Genomic DNA, 18185 nt, shown 5'->3' with positions numbered 1-18185 from the left:
CTAAAGACTTGACTTCATCCCTCTTGTATTTGGTAAGGTTAAATCAAAAGTCCACTCAATATTCTGGTGGCTCAGATTTACCTTAATGTCATTAATATTCTTTCTCATGAATAATTTTGAATGACTTATAATCATTTAGTACCAGCTGTTTGGTGAAAGCTGCACCAACATTCCTTAATTCTCTTCCCTAAGAAGCTGTTTGTTAAGCATATAAGCATTTCTAAGAATTTATAGGAGGAAAGTTGATTCCTTTTGTTCTGGGAAGGTTTTAGGAAAAGGGAACAGGGCGGGACATTCTCGCATTTCCTTTTATTAAAAACAAATAGAGGGATTGAGGGATTCTTCTGGTAAGGGAGGGGAGAGGGAAGTGCCGTGAGCGATTTCAGATAAGGCTTATCTGAAATTTCAGTTGTCCTTAAGCTGAAGTCTTTTGGTCTGAGTTGTCTGAAGAACTCCTCTCTCTCTCCTTTTTTTTTTTTTTTTTAAAGATTTTTTTTTTTTAAAGATTTTATTTATTTATTTGACAGACAGATCACAAGTAGGTAGAGAGGCAGGCAGAGAGAGAAAGAGAGAGGAGGAAGCAGGCTCTCCGCTGAGCAGAGAGCCCGATGCGGGGCTTGATCCCAGAACCCGGGATCATGACCTGAGCCGAAGGCAAAGGCTTTAAGCCACTGAGCCACCCAGGCGCCCTCCTCTTTTTTTTTTTTAATCACTGGCAAACTCAGTAGGATGTGTCTAAATTAAAATCTGTGTCAAAATTAACTGGATTAAAAAAAATCAGACTCCTTATTCGAAATTTAATATGTGAAAAGGCCTATTTCTCAGATAGTCATATGATTGGTTCCCATGGTAGTAAACGAAATCTCGTGTCTGAATATATTGGCCGCTGTAGTTTAAGAATCTGGCAGAGATTTATTTGTTGTAAAGAGAAATCATAGGCCAGATATGACACATCTAGCTAAATTTATCTGTAGGAGTCAAGATACAATTCATGTGGTTGAGCAGTTATGAAAGTATATATATTTAGAAGGAAGCTTTTTCAAAAATTCTCCTCTATTGTGTCTTCTTCCAAAAAACCCGAGTCTTCAGATATATATTTGGGATTGAAAATCTCCACAAAGGATTTCTTTTAGCCAAATGCAAATATGTTAGCATAAATCCTAATAAATAAATTAATTTTCATCTCTAAGAAGCTGAACCTCTAAGAAATTGTATTTCTTAGCTAATTGATTGATTTACCTTTAAAAGTAAGTGAAGAAAAAGGCATTTTTTAAAATTTGGAGTGGGTTAGGCAGGAATGGAACTTTTTTTTTTTTAAGTTTTGTTTCTGTGCAAACTGCTCAAACATCTAAGCAGATAAGAGAGAAGGTAAGAACCTTGCTTTGTGCTGCTACCATTTTGTTGTGTCTTATTTTGCTCTCTTCTTGGGAAGTATAGCAGTTTAGAAAGTGCTTGAGAAATCTGAGTCAGATGTGGTATTTAGGTGGCAGATGAATCCTAATGTATGGATAAGTGGGCAGAGTCACTAGGTCATGCTCTTAGAGTTTCTTATAGACTTGCAGAGGGACATTTTGGGAATATTTTCAGGATTGCTTTTCCCTAAAACTCAACAATATGGTACACAGACTGTTGATACAATGAAAACCATGGATTGTGGCTAGAAAGCCAGCAGATGAGAGCCTATCTATGGGACTTCCAGTTTATGGCAGCTGGTTTAGCTGAGGTGCAGTGGGTGTTGGAAAGGATCTTGTGAAAGTTTCTAAAACATGAAAAGAACTTACAGTGTGAGTGTTGCACCATTTTATAGTGTGTGGCATATGTCAGGGAGGTGAAAAATCTTGGTTTTTACTCATAGGATGCCAATGAGGCTTTTTCCCCCCCTAATATCCAAAGTTTTCCATTAAAACTAGGGTAAGATATGTTGTACCTTATGCTTGCATAGCTGCTAAGATTTTCTTTTGAACACTGATTCGAAGCAGTTTGCTTCTGAGGCGCTTGATGTAGTTTTGTTTTTTTTTTTTTTTCATGCTTCTTGTGCTTAGGGAGTTCGTTGAGTTTCTTGGATCTGTGAGTTTATAGTTTTATACAATTTGAAACTATTTAGACCATTATTTTTCTCAAATACTTTATTTATTACACCCCCACTCTCTTTAGGTACTCCAATTATGCATGTTTTATTCTGTTTGAAGTTACCACACAGTTTACTATTGTGCTGTTTGGTTTGTCAATCTTTTTTTTTCTTGCATTTCATTTCAGATAGTTTCCATTACCACATTAATAGTTTCACTAATGTTTCTTTCTGCGATTTTGAATCTGCTGTCAATACCATCCTATGTCTTTCATCTCAGATATTGTACTTTCCATCTCTAGAAGTTCGGTTTGAGTTTCCTTTATATGTTCTATGGCTTTACTTAACATATCTACTATTTCTTCTGCCATCATCAATGTCTGGAATATAGGTGTCATAGCTGTTTTCCTGTCCCTTGTGAATAATTATGTCCTATATGTCATTTCTGGTTCTGGTTCTATATATTTGATTTTTCTTCTTATGGGTTGTCTTAGCGTCAACTGCCATAACAAAATACCAGAAACTGATGGCTTAAACAATAGAAATCTGTTTTCTCACATTTCTAGAAGCTGGAAGTCCAAGATGCAAGTTCTGGGAGAATTTGACTTCTGGTGAGAACTCCTCACTTGCAGATGGCCATCTTCTTGCTATATCCTCACATGGGGGGGTTGGTGGTGGTGGTAAGAGCACACTCTCGTGTCTCCTCCTCGTTTTATAAGGATTTCAATTCCATCAGATTAGTACTGTACTCTTATGACCTTATTTAATCCTCATTACCTCCCGGAGGTCCCATCACCAAAGACTATCACATTAGAGGTTAAGGCTTTAACAAATGAATTTTGAGGAGACACAATAATTCAGCCTATAACATAAGTCATATTTTTTCCTTCTTTGCGTGCCTGGTAATTTTTATTAGACGCCAGACTTTGTGAATTTTACTGTGCTGGGTGCCAGATATTTTTATACTCTTATAAATATCCTTAAGTTTTGCTCTGGGATTTAGTCAGTTACTTGGAAGTAGTTTAATTTTTCTCAGACTTTCATTTAAGTTGTGTTAGAACTGGACCAGAAGATCTTTTAGTTTAGGGATAACTCTGCCTCATTACTGGGTCATTACTGGGGACCTGCATGAACTCTAGGAATTATTTGTTCCTTCTGCTCCTTTTGGGTGGTTCTTTCCCTAGTTTTGTATAGTTTCCTCATGCATATGCACTGATTAGTATTGGGCTGAAGACTCCAGGAGGACCTCTTGCAGATTTTTGGAGCTCTTCCCTCTGTTACACCATCTCCTCTCCAATATCTGCTCTGCAATTCTAGATGCCTTGGACTCCCCTGACTCACAGGACTATCTCCTCAATTGAGTGAGATCACCAGGCTCCATCTGGTTTCTCTCTTCCTAAACTGGGGCTGGAAATTCTCTCTAAGCAATAAGCCAGGACAATTATAAATCTCACTGTCATATTTTTCTATCTCTCAGGAATCACTGTCCTATATTGTCCAATGTCCAATGTTTTAAAAATGTTGAGAGAGATATATATATATGTATATGTATATATATATACACACACACATATATATATATATACACACATACACACATATATGTATGTTTCTATTTAGTTTACTCAGATTTTTTAGTTGTTTCAAGTGGTCCTTCCCTTTTTGAACATGAAAATTTCTCATACGGTTAAGAAAGATTCTTTGCAGCATTTCCTTCGGTTTACTGTCTTTGTATAGAAAATGCTTATGACCTTTGAATGTTAAGATTAGATTACTGAACTGAGTGAAATGATCTTGTTTATAAACTCTAACCATGTAAAAGGAAAGAAATGTGTGTTGGCTATTTGTGGATGTGGGATGATCTGTTTCTGATACAGTTATTGATAATTGTGAGATATTTAGTAAAAATTACTTAATAAATAATATTATATATTCATGAAATTTTTTTAACATATAGCATCTCTTAAAACACTCAGTGTGTACCGGTTTATCTTTAGAGCTCTTGAGATATTTTTATGTGTTAGAGTTTCCTACTCTTTTGTGTTCATAGTTTTACATGACAGTGGCTGTCAGACAGAATAGTGTTAAAAATAGTCAACTCTGACTAGTCATTAATGGACTGTACCCTTTTCTGAAAAGACCCAAATGATATTTCTAACCCTAAATTCATGATTTTTAGTATTCCCCACAGCATGATAACCACAAGAATTATTTACAGCTGGAAATACAATAAAAATTTGAAAAGCTCATCTCCGGAAATGGATGTTTTCTTTACTAAAGTCCCTAGAATGCAAAAGGAAATCCGTGCAATAAGAACTTCCATTTTTTAGTTATTAGCTAGATAGAGAGAAAACATCTTACTGTGATCTCACTGAGATTAGGCTCACACGCCAACAGAATTTATGAGAGATCGTACTGCTAAACAAGAACACAGTGTACATATTTGAGAAACCAGAGTTTTTTTTTTTTTCACGTAAATGGGAAAGTAGACATGTTTATCTTCTTTCATGGTATACATTGTCATCTTCCTTTTATCTCACAGTATCCCAAGATTCAAAAATCTTAAAAGTGGATGAAGAAACGGAAAACACAATGAGAGTTACCTGGAAACCAGCACCTGGGAAAGTCATCAACTACCGGGTTGTGTATCGCCCCCGTGGGGGTGGAAGACAAATGGTTGCCAAAGTGCCACCCACAGTTACCTCAACAGTGTTAAAACGACTTCAACCCCAGACTACATATGACATCACTGTTCTCCCAATGTATAAGACAGGAGAAGGAAAGCTTAGGCAAGGATCAGGCACAACAGGTATAAAATAATAATTTTTGGGGATTGGGGAAGAGTGTTATATTTAACGGAAGGTTTTCATACATCTATTTATTTGTAAATGTCTGAAATTAATTCTGTAATAAATTAAATTATAATAATTAGATAGGATGCCTAATTGGCATTCTATTTTTTACCACCCACATTCCTGGTAAAATGATTCTACATATTAATGTTCTAATGCTAATCTAATCTTCTCAGTTGTGAGAATTATTTATATGTTCACTTGGGTAGCACTTGGTTATCAGGATTTTTATTGGATATTATATCCTGTGCTATTCGACTTAACCCATGTGATAAATATACAATTTGAAGTGTGGTGTATGTGACAATTCTCATGTATATCACTTAGATATTTCTAATTCGATTTCTTATTGCAGGGGGGAATAAAAAATCCAAAGCTTAGTCTTATGGATAATATTTTAAAATCTTTTTATCTTAACAGCTTCTCGATTTAAGTCACCCAGAAACCTCAAAACATCTGACCCAACTATGTCGAGCTTCCGAGTGACTTGGGAGCCTGCCCCCGGAGAAGTGAAGGGTTATAAGGTCACGTTCCACCCCACAGGGGATGACAGAAGACTGGGGGAGTTAGTGGTTGGACCGTACGACAATACAGTTGTTCTGGAGGAACTTAGGTAGGAATGAACTATATTGTTTTTGTTAAAAGATTGAATAATTTATGGAAATTAGTAGGCCTTCCACAGATGATCACTTATGTGTCTGTTTGCTAGTGGAGGGTTTAGCATCAACGGAAGTTGTTCTCTTATTCTTGGACTTGCTGAAGTTGAGGTTAGGGTTCAGAGGCTAGCAGAAGTTTTTGTAATGTTTTAATGATTTTTGTTATTAAGTGAGCAGGAATGGCATTTTTTCAATAACATCCTGCTTTTTTAAAATTAATGTCTATATTTTACGATTTCACCTAAAGTAGCTTGTCCTTAGCCAGGTCCGTGGAAGTATGGGGGTTCTTGTGCCTTCTGGAAAGGCCCAGGTGACTCATGCTGTGATGCTGATTATGAATCTCCTACCAGGGTGGGCCATGGGAAAGAGAAGCAGGACTTTGTGCTTGGTGCCAGCTGGCCGGATTGGGGAAGGGTGGGCTGATTAAAGGTCTCGCTTCAGGCTGTGCAGTGGAAAACAAGGAAGTTTGAGTTTGAACAGCACCCTACATTCATTACAGTAGGAAGAATGGACTACTGTGCATTGCCTTTTAGAAAGTTTGTTTGCCTCAATCATTCACTCACCAATATTGAAATCTATATAAACCCTCACTATTTACTTTTGTCAGATTAGAGAGGATGAAATTTACCGAGCCCACTATGTGCCAGGGGCTTTAGTTACCTTGCAACATACAACATTTAAATTATTTTCTTAAAGCCCAGTGCTTAGAAGCAGTGTGTTAGAACCTGCTTTAAGTAAATGAATGTAAATCAAGATGAATGTCTTTAACAAAGCCACATATGCTACCACTTGAGCCAGTATACATACAGACTATATATTTTAACATTTCAGGGCAGGTACCACCTATAAAGTAAATGTTTTTGGAATGTTTGATGGAGGAGAAAGTTCGCCACTTGTTGGACAAGAAATGACAACCCTTTCTGACACAACTGTAATGCCAATTTTATCTTCTGGTAAGAAATCGAATTATATTACCCTAGGAAGTCTTAATATTATGAAACTATTTCAAATGTGAACTGCTAGGTTAATCACATGGTGAAAAGCAACTATAAACATTTTATACTAAAATGTGTTTAAATAATTTGCATGCCTAAAAACATATTTTTGAACATCCATCTAAGCATATCTTTGGGAATATTTTTTTAAGGCCTGTCTTGTCAGCATTACCTTGGTTACATAGTAACCATTATTTATTTAAAGATGAGTTTTTGCAATGGATAGGTAATATACATTTTCTCTCTTTTTGATGACTAAAACACAGTTTTATTTTGTAAATGTAGTTGCAGAAATGATTTATTTGAGCTGAGCAAGCAGAGTTGTGTTATATGAGTAGGTGGATAACCATGACTTGGGAAACAGCATGGTAACATAAACCCTTTGGATTTTCCTGCTCCTGCCACAATTATAGTTTTGATGTGCATGAACCTAGTTTTGAATGTTCTTAGAGGTGGAAGTAGTGGATAGATTTTACTTCCCAACATTTAGCATTTGATAAAGAAAGAGTAGATCCGGGCAGGGTAGGGGAAGGCTTGCAAAGGCTTAGGTGTTTGGAGTAGTATCTGGGAGTCCTCAATCCTGGAGCAGTGTACTGTATGCAAAGGACACCTTTGTAGTGTGATGAGCACCATTTAATATTTCTCAGAGAGTTTCTTTTAAAACAATATAAAGATGAGATGCTAAAATGACAAGAAGTTGGAAAAGTCATAGCTGGGAATGTAAACTATCAGAAGAGAAGGTATTTAAAAAATATGACTTAGATAAAATAAATAAAAGTGTCAAATCCTGCTGTTTTGCATGAATGTTCTATTGTTTCTGTTATGATGATATTAACTGACTTATATTTTTATTTTGTAGCTTGTGCACTGAGGATATTGGGATTTTTCTCTCTTTCCAAAGCACCCTAGCTTTGTATCAGTGTTTGTGCTTGTTGTCTCTACAGCTTTCAATTTGTGTATTTGTTTGCATACTTCCTCTAAATTGTCTTCCTTCTTTCTTGTTTTTTTAAATGTGCAGACTTCACCACCTATATTTACTCGATTGTTATACATAGTCAATGATAAAGTTAAACAGCTAACAACTTAATAATATAATAGCTATCAGGTTTTAAAACAGTATTATCTTTATTTCAAAAAGGTCTAATTTTAAGAGTCTGGTGTCTAATTCTTCATGATATATGAAATAATTACCCAGAAGCTTAATTATTTTAGAAGATGTTTTTAGCTCACTAAGACCCTTCTTAGCTCACACATTTTATCAGTTCATTTCATATTAGTCTGCTAATGACCAATACATCTTATGGAAAAATGCAGCATGTAATCTTTAGATCACATTAAAATTTTATTTAAGTTATTGATGCCTTATAGTAAGATAGCCATACATTTTTATTCACTTATTTCAACTCTTGGGTTTGTGAGCCCATTCATATTTACAATGATGGTTTAATTTAAGTCTCCAGGGTCTATGATGGTGGCCAGGAAATATGGTCAAAGATGAAGGAAAGATTTGCCATGGAAATAATCATTGGAGGAATTGGTGATTTTCTTGAATGTTATTTGAGGTTAATAAACCATATGGACGTATGTTGAGAGTCTTGACCTCCAAATCACAAAGCTAAGCTACAGAACTGAAGCCGCTAGGCAAGCATCCAGGGATGGCAGAGGCATGGCTAGGAAGTAACCCTGTGAAGAATTTGCTCCTGACCCTGTCCTGTGTCATGATTACCATATTAGGGATGGAGTGTATTACCAGAGCGGAAGCAGACATTGTGTTATTGGTGGATGGATCATGGAGCATTGGCCGGGCAAATTTTCGAACTGTGAGGAGTTTCATCTCTCGCATTGTGGAAGTCTTTGAGATTGGTCCCAAAAGAGTACAAATTGGTAGGTCTGGCAATAATGAAGACCTTTAGACATTTTCATCATGCTCTTTCATATACGCTAATGCTGATGATGTTATTTTAGCCCTTGCTCAGTATAGTGGGGACCCCAGAACAGAGTGGCAGCTAAATACTCACAGAGATAAGACGAGCTTGTTGCAAGCCGTGGCAAACTTGCCATACAAAGGAGGCAATACTCTCACAGGTGAGTAAGGGTGATGTGGTATGCTTTTAGCTCTTGCTTTTGGTCAGAACTTGTGGCTGAATAATGATGTGACCGGTGCTCTTTTAAAAATCCCACTAGGCATGGCTTTGAATTTCATTCGTCAACAGAGCTTCAGGACCCAAGCTGGCATGAGGCCTCGAGCTCGAAAAATTGGTGTTCTCATCACCGATGGAAAGTCACAGGATGATGTTGAGGCACCTTCAAAGAAACTCAAGGATGAAGGTGTAGAGCTGTTTGCTGTTGGTAAGCACTCAAAAGGCTAGCAGTGCCCCTGGGGTTACAAAAGCTGAGGATATTTTTGTAGTTAAAAATTTTTTTTGAAGCACAAAAAACAAACAAACATATTTTCCCTATCACATAATTTATCAAAATGATATGCCAAGAAGTTAACTTATTTTCTTCTTTTCCCCTTGAAATGGGACAGTACTACATGGCTTCTTGGAAGAAAGTAATGGATCAAGAGGACAAATGTACTATTAATAGGATCCAGGAAAATTCCTGTTTGGTTTTCTGTGGCACCATGTTTATTTTTGATAGCCGTTATTTTACTTTCCAGAAAAAACACTCAAGAGACACTTTTCGGTGGGAAATCGGTGCTAGAACCATTTAGAAGAATCTAATTCAGAATAGCCTTTAATTTATATTATTTTTTCCTTTGTTTCTATTTTGTAACTATAGATAATCATTTTATTATTGAGGAAAATCACATATATGTTCTACTTAACATTGAAAATTCAAATGCTTTTGAATTTGAATATGTCCTTTTTCCCCTAAGGTATTAAAAATGCTGATGAAGATGAATTAAAGATGATTGCGACAGATCCTGATGATACCCACGCATACAATGTGGCAGATTTTGAGTCACTCTCTAAGATTGTAGATGACCTCACCATTAACTTGTGTAACAGTGTCAAAGGTCCAGGTAAGATTAGCCCAGGGTTTCTCACCCTTAGCACTGTTCATATTTGGGGCAGATAATTATTTTTGGGATGGGGGAAGGGAGCCCTTTAGTGTATTGGGAGATGTTTAGCAGCATCCCTTGGCTCTGCCCACTGGATGTTGGTGGCATCCCCTGAGTTGTGACTAATAAAAATATCTTCAAATATTGCCAAATGACTGCTGGGGAAAATAATGTCCTCAGTTAAGAATCATTAGTTTGTTTATTTATTTATTTAGATTTTATTTATTTATTTGACAGACAGAGATCACAAGTAAACAGAGAGGCAGGCAGAGAGGGAGTGGGGGGAAGCAGGCTCCCTGCCGAGCAGAGAGCCCGATGCGGGCCTTGATCCCAGGACCCTGAGATCATGACCTGAGCTGAAGGCAGAGGCTTAACCCACTGAACCACCCAGGTGCCCTGAAAATCATTAGTTTATTCCGTAATTTTTTCTGATTTGTTTCTGATGGCAGCAAACTAGAAATGGCTTGTAACTTATTTGAAGATAAATAATTTGGTAGAAAAGGTTCATATGCTTTGGGTATTGAGGATGAGTTTATTTGCCTTTTTCTTTCTGAGTTTTTCTCTCCAAACATTTACAGATTTTCTTTTTGGATTTTGAACAACAGACTGACCTTTTCCCTGGAGAAATAAACCAGCCAAGAAGCCAGAATTTGTAGGCTTCTGGCTCTGGATTAGCTGAGAGAGCTGTAGTTTTATTTAGTTGGAGAGGACTTTGAGTGGAGATGAAAACATCTTTTATCTGTTTTCCTTTATTTTTTTTTTATCAACTATGTAATAGTTGCATTCATTCTACTTTCTCAGACAGTAAAATTGCTTGATAATTTTGTAGGCTTGATTATGACCCAACTATAATAAAGGTTAGAGTACTAAGAATGGAAATTCTTTCCCCAGCTTTACAAAGACAGTTGAAAGAGTTTTTATGAGACTGATTGACATGCTAATGAAGTCATTGGATTAAGTCTTTTTAAATTATTATTGGGGACATCTTTCTAATCGTCATAGTGAATTTAGTATTTCTATTTTCATTGATGTTAATTCTGGATATTGTTCTGTAGTCATTCTGTTGTTCATTGGTCATTTCATTTTACCCACAGAGAGCATAATCACAGGCAGTAGGGTATTCCCAAACTTTAAAAGACTTGGTTGTTTTTCTTCTTTCTTGACTAAGAAAGTGGTTAACTTCTCTTACTACTGATCTAGGTCCTGTAGGGGAACTAAACATAAATAAGAAACCAATTCTGTTCTCACAGAGCGTAACCTATAGCTAAGGAGATAAGACATGATGAATTTAAAGGTGGTGAATTTGTGTGGTACCAACAGCGATAGAGACAATAGAATTGCCAAGACCCAAAACCTTCTTCAATAATCATATGTATAAGATTAGAAAAAGGAGGACATATTCAAGGATGATTCAGAGGTTTTCGAGTTAGGCGACTGGTAAACTGGTGGTGTCGTAAAGGAAGGGTGGGACCAAGTTTTAATGGAAGACAATGAGCCCAGCCTTGAATCTTCTGGGACTGAAGAATCCTTTGCCTACTCATTCAGAGAGGTCTTACGAACAATGGGACTCTAGACTGATACACTGTATATGTGTGTACAAGTTTGAAATATGGGAAGTAATACTATTCTAATCTACTTTCAAATCTCATCACCTTGCTATAATAATGAAATAAGCGTATGTATTTTATTTCCATGTGTAGGTGACTTGGAAGCACCTTCTAATCTAGTTATTTCTGAGCGAACCCATCGTTCTCTTAGAGTGAGCTGGACACCTCCTTCTGACAGTGTGGATAGGTATAAGGTGGAATACTACCCAGTTTCTGGAGGGAAACGTCAAGAAGTGAGTAGGCAACACCTACTTAGGCAACATAGGCAACACCTATAACCCATTTACTCCTGACAGTGAGATTGACTTCTTCACATGAGCACTCAGAAAAATGTTGGGTGTGGAGCAAGAAGGATGTCGAATGGGGCAGAACTGAGTCAGCAATGGTGCTTTCATTTGGGCTTAATTAAAGGGAAGATCTTTGCTTAAATTCTTACGGTTTCTACGAATTGCAGAATACCAATATGGTTTTTAATTAAAGGACGCTTGATTAATTTTGAATTTATATTAGAGTTATAGAGTTGGAAGGAAACATTAAATATGATCTATTTTACCCACTCATTTTACAAATAAGGAAACAAGAGCTGGGAGAATAAATTACATGAATTGTCTAAGATCTCACTGTAATCTGGTAATTTCCAAAAATGAAAAACAATGGCCTCATTGAAATATAATTTCTAAGTTCATTGCAGTTAACTACTTTGTAATTATAATAGAAAAGAGGGAAGCAATTACAACATAAGTTATTATTATTTTATTTTTTTCCCCTAGTTTTATGTCAGCCGACTGGAAAGTAGCACAGTACTGAAAGATCTGAAGCCTGAAACTGAGTATGTTGTTAATGTGTATTCTGTAGTGGAAGATGAATATAGTGAACCTCTGAAGGGCACAGAAAAAACCTGTAAGTCTGATAAAAAAAAAAATCTTCTCTTCATTATCTTTTTTAAGATAAACAGGAGGCATTCCATATGGGATTTTTGGCAGCCCTCCAAATCATTCCTTTATTCAATATCCATCCCACAAATATTTACTGAGTGTGTTCTTTGTTCTGGTGCTCAATAAATATTCAACAGCTCTTACTGGGTGTTCTTGTCATCATGGGACCCCACTGGTGGAATGGGTAGTCATAGCCATAGATAACTTGGAGGGATAACTTACCTTTCATAGAGTTATTCATTTCTTAAGAAAGATATCATGTGGGGAGTGGGACTAAGATTAGGAAGGGGAGCTGTGCAGAGGTGACCTATTTCAGTTTTGCAGGTGGTCAGATCTTTCTCCTATCAATGAGATCACCCTTGTCTTCCGGCCGTTGCCTCCTGGCATTTACTTGAGTGGCTCTAATGGCTTTGACTTTGAGTAGAACTTTTGACAGAGATGTTCCTTGCTCCTGTGCCTGGCAAGATTTCTGAAGCCTGGTAGGGTTTTTGAAGCCACATAAAAATACTCTTTCCTTCTCCCATCTTCTTGGCCGGACTCCAGGGGAAGGGAGGTCTCTTATAAGACAAAGAATAGGGCATCACTCTCTCCAAGGCAAGAATTGATTCTATTTAATCTTCAGTTCTGTTAAATCTTTGTCTTCTCTCTCTCTCTTTACTATATAAGTTTTAGGTGTAGAACATTGTAAGTCAACATCTGTATACACTACAAGGGATCCCCCTTCAAACGGTATTACCGTCCATCACTCTACACTTGATCCTCTAGCCCTTTCACCCACCCTCTAACCCCAGTCCCCTCTGGCAACCACTGATTTGTTCTCTGTATCCATGAATTTGGTTTTGTTTCATTGTTTCTTTGGCCTTTGTTTGTTTTAGACTCTACATATGAGTGAATCAGATGCTATTTGTCTTTCTTCTGATTTCATTTAGCATCACCTCAAGGCCCATCACAAATAGCAAGATTTTGTTCTTTTTTATGGCTGAGCAGTACTCCATTACATACTCCATTACATACATTACAGCACTCCATTATAGATAATGGAGTAAATATATAAATATATATAATATATTATATATATTATATATTATAGATATATTATATATTATAGATATAGATAATGGAGTGCTGTAATGTATTATATATATATTTATGTTATATATATAATATATAATATATTATATATAAAAATATTTATATAAATATGTAAATATTTATTTATATAAATATTTATATAATATTTATATAAATTTGTAATTTATATAAACATGTATAACTATATAATATATAATATATAATATGTTATATAAATATGTAAATTTTTATTTATATAAATATGTATGAATATATAATATATCATATATAAATATTTATATAAATATGTAAATATTCAAATATTTAAATTTATATAAATATATAAAAATATTTATATAAATATGTAAATATTTATATATTTACATAAATATTTATATATAAATATTTACATATTTATATAAATATTTACATATTTATATAAATATTTATATATTATATATTATATATTATATAATATAATTATATAATTAATTATGTATTATATATTATATGTGTTTATATATTTACATATTTATTTATGTAATAATATATATTTATTAGATATTATATATTATTTGTACATAGTACATATTAACATGTATAATATATATATTAATATATATTTCATTATATACATCTTGTATAAATATATCATCTCTTCCCTATCCATTTATCCATCAATGCACATGTAGGTTGTTTCTATATCTTGGCTATTCTAGGAGTTTTATGGTTTCAGGTCTTATATTTAAGTGTTTAATCCATTTTGAATTAATTTTTGTGTAGAGTATAAAATAGTGGTCTAGTTTCATTCTTTTGCCTGTGGCTGACCAGTTTTCCAATACCATTTGTTGAAGAGACTGTTTTTATTCCATTGCATGTTCTTGGCTCCTATGTCACAAATTAATTATCCATATATGTGTGGGTTTATTTCTGGACTTTCAATTCTGTTCCATTGATATGTGTGTGTGTGTGTGTGTGTGTGTGTGTGTGTGTGTGTAAGTTTGTGCTGGTGCCATATTGTTTTTATTACTGTATCTTTGTAGTATAATTTGAAATCAGGGAGTGTGATACCTTCAACTTTGGTCTCCTTTCCCTGTGATTGCTTTGGCTATTTAAGATCTTTTGTGGTTTCATACAAATTTTAGCATTATTTGTTCTATTTTTGTGAAATATGCATTGTAATTTTGATAAGGATTGCATTGAATCTGGAGATTTCTGTCGACACTAAGGACATTTTAGCAATATCAATTCTTCCAATCTATGAGCACAGTATATCTTTCCATGTATTTGTGTGTCTTCAATTTCTTTCATCAGTGTCTTATAGTTTTCAGTGTATAGATCTTTCACTTCCTTGGTTAAGTTTATTCCTAGATATTTGATTCTTTTTGATGAATTTATAAATGAGATTGTTTATTCTTAATTTGTCTTTTTGATAGTTTGTTATTAGTATAGGGAAACACCACAGATCTCTGTATATTGATTTTATATCCTGTGGTTTTACTGAATTCATTTAGTAGATCTAACAGTTTTTTGGTAGAGTCTTTAGGGTTTTCTATATATAGTATCATCATTTGCAAATAGTGACAGTTTTAGTTCTTCTTGTCTGATTTGAATACCTTTTATCCCCTTGCCTAGCTGCTATGTCTAGGACTTCTGAAACTATGTTGAATATAGGTGGTAAGGGTGGACATTTTTGTCTTGTTCTTGAACTTGGAAGAAAATCTTTCAGCTTTTTTTCCATTAAATGTAATGCTATCTATGGGTTTGTCATATGTGGTCTCTTTATATGAGGTATATTTCCTCTATAGCCATTTTTTGAGAGTTTTATCACAAATGGATGTTGAATTTTATTGAGTACTTTTTCTCCATCTATTGAGATGATCATGTGATTTTATCTTTCATTTTGTTAATACTATGTATCACATTAATTGATTTGTGAATTTGAGTCATTCTTGCACCCCTGGAATAAATCCCACTTGATCATAACGTATGATGCTTTTAATGTATTGTTGAATTTTGTTTGCTTATATTTTATTGAGGATTTTTACATCTATGTTTGCCAAGGATATTGACCTGTATTTTTCTTTTTTTCTGTCATCCTTGTCTGGTTTTAGTATCAGGGAAGTGTTGGCCTTGTAAAATGTGTTTGGAAGCATTCCCTTCCCTTTAATTTTTGGAAGAGTTTGAGAAGGATATGTATTAAACCTTATTGGTTGTTTGGAAGAGTTCACCAGTGAAGTTGTTTGGCTCTGAACTTTTGTTTATTTTGAGGTTTTTGATTACTGATTCAATCTTCTTCCTAGTAATCAGTCCACTTAGGTTTTCTATTTCTTTCTAATTCAGTCATGGAAGACTATATTTCTAAGAATTTGCCCTTTTCTTCCAGGTTGTCTGGTTTGTTGACATATTGTGGATTGTATTAGTGTCTTATGATCCTTTGTATTTCTGTGGTATCATTAACTTTTCTTTCATTTATGATTTTATTTATTTGAATCCTTTTATTTATTTCTTTGTTAATTTTGTAAAGGTTTGTTAATTTTGTTTATCATTTCCAGCTCTTCGTTTCACTAATCTTTCCTATTTTCATTTTACTCTCTATTTAATTTATTTCTGACTCTGATTTTACTATTTTCTTCCTTCTACTAACTTGTAGGCTTCCTTTGTTTTTCTTTTTCTAGTTTCTTTAGGTGTAAAATTAGATTGTTTACGTGAGATTTTTTTTGTTTCTCAAGGTAGGCCTATTTCTGTCTAAGAACCCTTTTGTTGCATCTCATAAATTTTGATATGTTATTTCTTTCCATTTTCTTGAGGTATTTTTTGATTTCTCCTTTGACTTTTTTTTTTTTGACAACCTAATGGTTGTTCCATTGTATATTGTTTGATTTTAATGTTTTTGTATTTTTTCCAGTTTTGTTATTGTAATTGATTTCTAGTTTCTTACTTTTGTTGTCAGAGAAGATGTTTGATGTGATTTCAGTCTTCTTGAATTTATTGAGATTTATCTTGTGGCCCAACATGTAATCTGTCTTGGAGAATGTTCCATGTGCACTTGAGAAGAACGTGCATTCTGTGGCTTTTGGATGAAATATTCTGATTATATATCCATTATGTATATTTCTGTTATGTCCATGTGATCTAATGTGTCAATTAAGGTCAAAATTTCCTTATTGATGTTCTGTCTCATGGTCTATTCTTTGCTATAAGTAAGATGTTAAAGTCCCCTGCTGTTTTATTTTCAATTTCTCCCTCCCTTTAGGTTTTTTTTTTATTTTTAAGATTTTTATTTATTGATTTGACAGAGAGAGAGACCGTGAGTGAGGGAATACAAGCTGGGGGAGTGAGCAGAGGGAGAAGCAGGCTTCCTGCCGAGCAGGGAGCCTGACGTGGAGCTTGATCCCAGAACCCTGAGATCATGACCTGAGCCGAAGGCAGCCACTTAAAGAATGAGTCACCCAGGCACCCCCACCTCCCTTTAGATTTTCAAATATTTGTTATATATTTTTGTGCTCTTTTGTTGGGTGTTTATGAATAACCACTTATTTATACATGTTATATCTTCTGGTTGGATTCATCCCATTATCATAATGTGGTGCTCCTCTTTGTCTTTTAGTACAGTCTTTGTTTTTAAGTCTATTTTATCTGATGTGAGTATATGCCAGCTTTCTTTTCATTTCCATTTGCATAGAATAATTTTTCCCCTTCCTTCACAGTCTGTATGTGTCCTTAGTTCTGAAGTCTTTTATAGGTAGCATATAGACATTTCTTTTTTGTTTTTTAATCTATTTAGCCACTCTTTGTCTTTTGATTGGTAAATTTAGTTCTTTTATATTTGAAGTAATTATCAATAGGTATGTACTTATTTCCATTTTGTTGTTTTCTGGCTGTTTTTGAAGTTCTTCTTTGTCCTTTTTTCCCCCTCTTTCTCTCTTCCCTTGTGATTTGCTGGCTTTCTTTAATATTATGCTTAGATCCTTTCTTATTTTCTTTTATGTATTTAGCATAAGTTTTTCTTTGTGGTTACTGTGAGGTTCACTTATAGCATATTATGTATATAACAGTCTCTTTTAAATTGATAGCAACTTAAATTGGAACACATTCCAAAGCTTTACATTTTTATCCCCCATATTTTATATTTTTGACGACACATTTTATGTCTTTTTATTTTATGCATCCTTTAGGTAATTATTGTAATTTTAATTAATTTTATTATGTTTTGACTTTCGTACCTTTTGATCTTCATACTTGCCTTATCAGTGATTGATCTATTTTTACTATCTCTTTACCTTTTCCAGTGAGATTGTTACTTTCATATATTTTCTTCTTATTAATGATTGTCTTTTCTTTTCAGTGTAGAGAAATCCCTGTAACATTTCTTATAAGGCCAGTTTAGAGGTGATGAACTCCTTTAGCTTTTGCTTATCTGGAAAACTCTTCATCTCTCCTCAAATTCTGAATGATAGTCTTGCTGGATAGAGAATTCTTGGTTGGAAAATTTTTCCTTTCAGCATTTTGAATATATCATGACCCTTCCTTCCAGCTTGTAAAATTTCTGCTGAAAAGAATCTTTGATAGCCTTATGGGGTTTCCCTTGTATGGAATAAATTGTTTTTCTTAGCTATTTTAAGATTCTCTCTTTATTCTTAACCTGTACCATTTTAATTATAATGTACTTTTGTGTGGTTCTCTTTGGGTTTTTTTTGTTGTTGTTGTTGTTGTTTTTTTTTTTTTGAGTTCTCTGGGCTTCCTGAACCCAAATGTCTGTTTTCTTCCCCAGATAAGGGAATTTTTCAGCTATTATTTCTTTGAATAATTTTTCTGGCCCTTTCTCTCTCTTCTCCTTCTAGGACCTCTATAATACAAATATTATACCATTTGATGTTGTACTAAAGGTCCCTTTAGGTATCCTTACTTTTTAAAATTCTTTCTCAGTTTTT

At 34.5% G+C, this 18185-nt stretch overlaps 1 protein-coding gene across 1 annotated transcript in view; it reads left to right on the top strand.

Moving 5' to 3' along the window:
• COL12A1 (collagen type XII alpha 1 chain) overlaps positions 1–18185 on the top strand; it is a gene marked incomplete at both ends in the record, with an annotated part of 114989 nt that overhangs the window by 34001 nt on the left and 62803 nt on the right. Inside the window, 9 exons of the mRNA XM_080806229.1 lie at positions 4611–4877; positions 5341–5533; positions 6408–6529; positions 8306–8455; positions 8537–8656; positions 8756–8920; positions 9453–9599; positions 11339–11478; positions 12016–12145. Coding sequence (XP_080662355.1) covers positions 4611–4877; positions 5341–5533; positions 6408–6529; positions 8306–8455; positions 8537–8656; positions 8756–8920; positions 9453–9599; positions 11339–11478; positions 12016–12145 — 1434 coding nt within the window. The remainder of the gene's footprint in view (positions 1–4610; positions 4878–5340; positions 5534–6407; positions 6530–8305; positions 8456–8536; positions 8657–8755; positions 8921–9452; positions 9600–11338; positions 11479–12015; positions 12146–18185) is intronic.

The sequence above is a fragment of the Martes martes genome (assembly GCF_963455335.1).
Source record: "Martes martes genome assembly, chromosome: 6".
Taxonomy (NCBI): domain Eukaryota; kingdom Metazoa; phylum Chordata; class Mammalia; order Carnivora; family Mustelidae; genus Martes; species Martes martes.
Note: the sequence above shows the minus strand (reverse complement) of the source record. Positions and strands in the feature narration are given on the sequence as shown.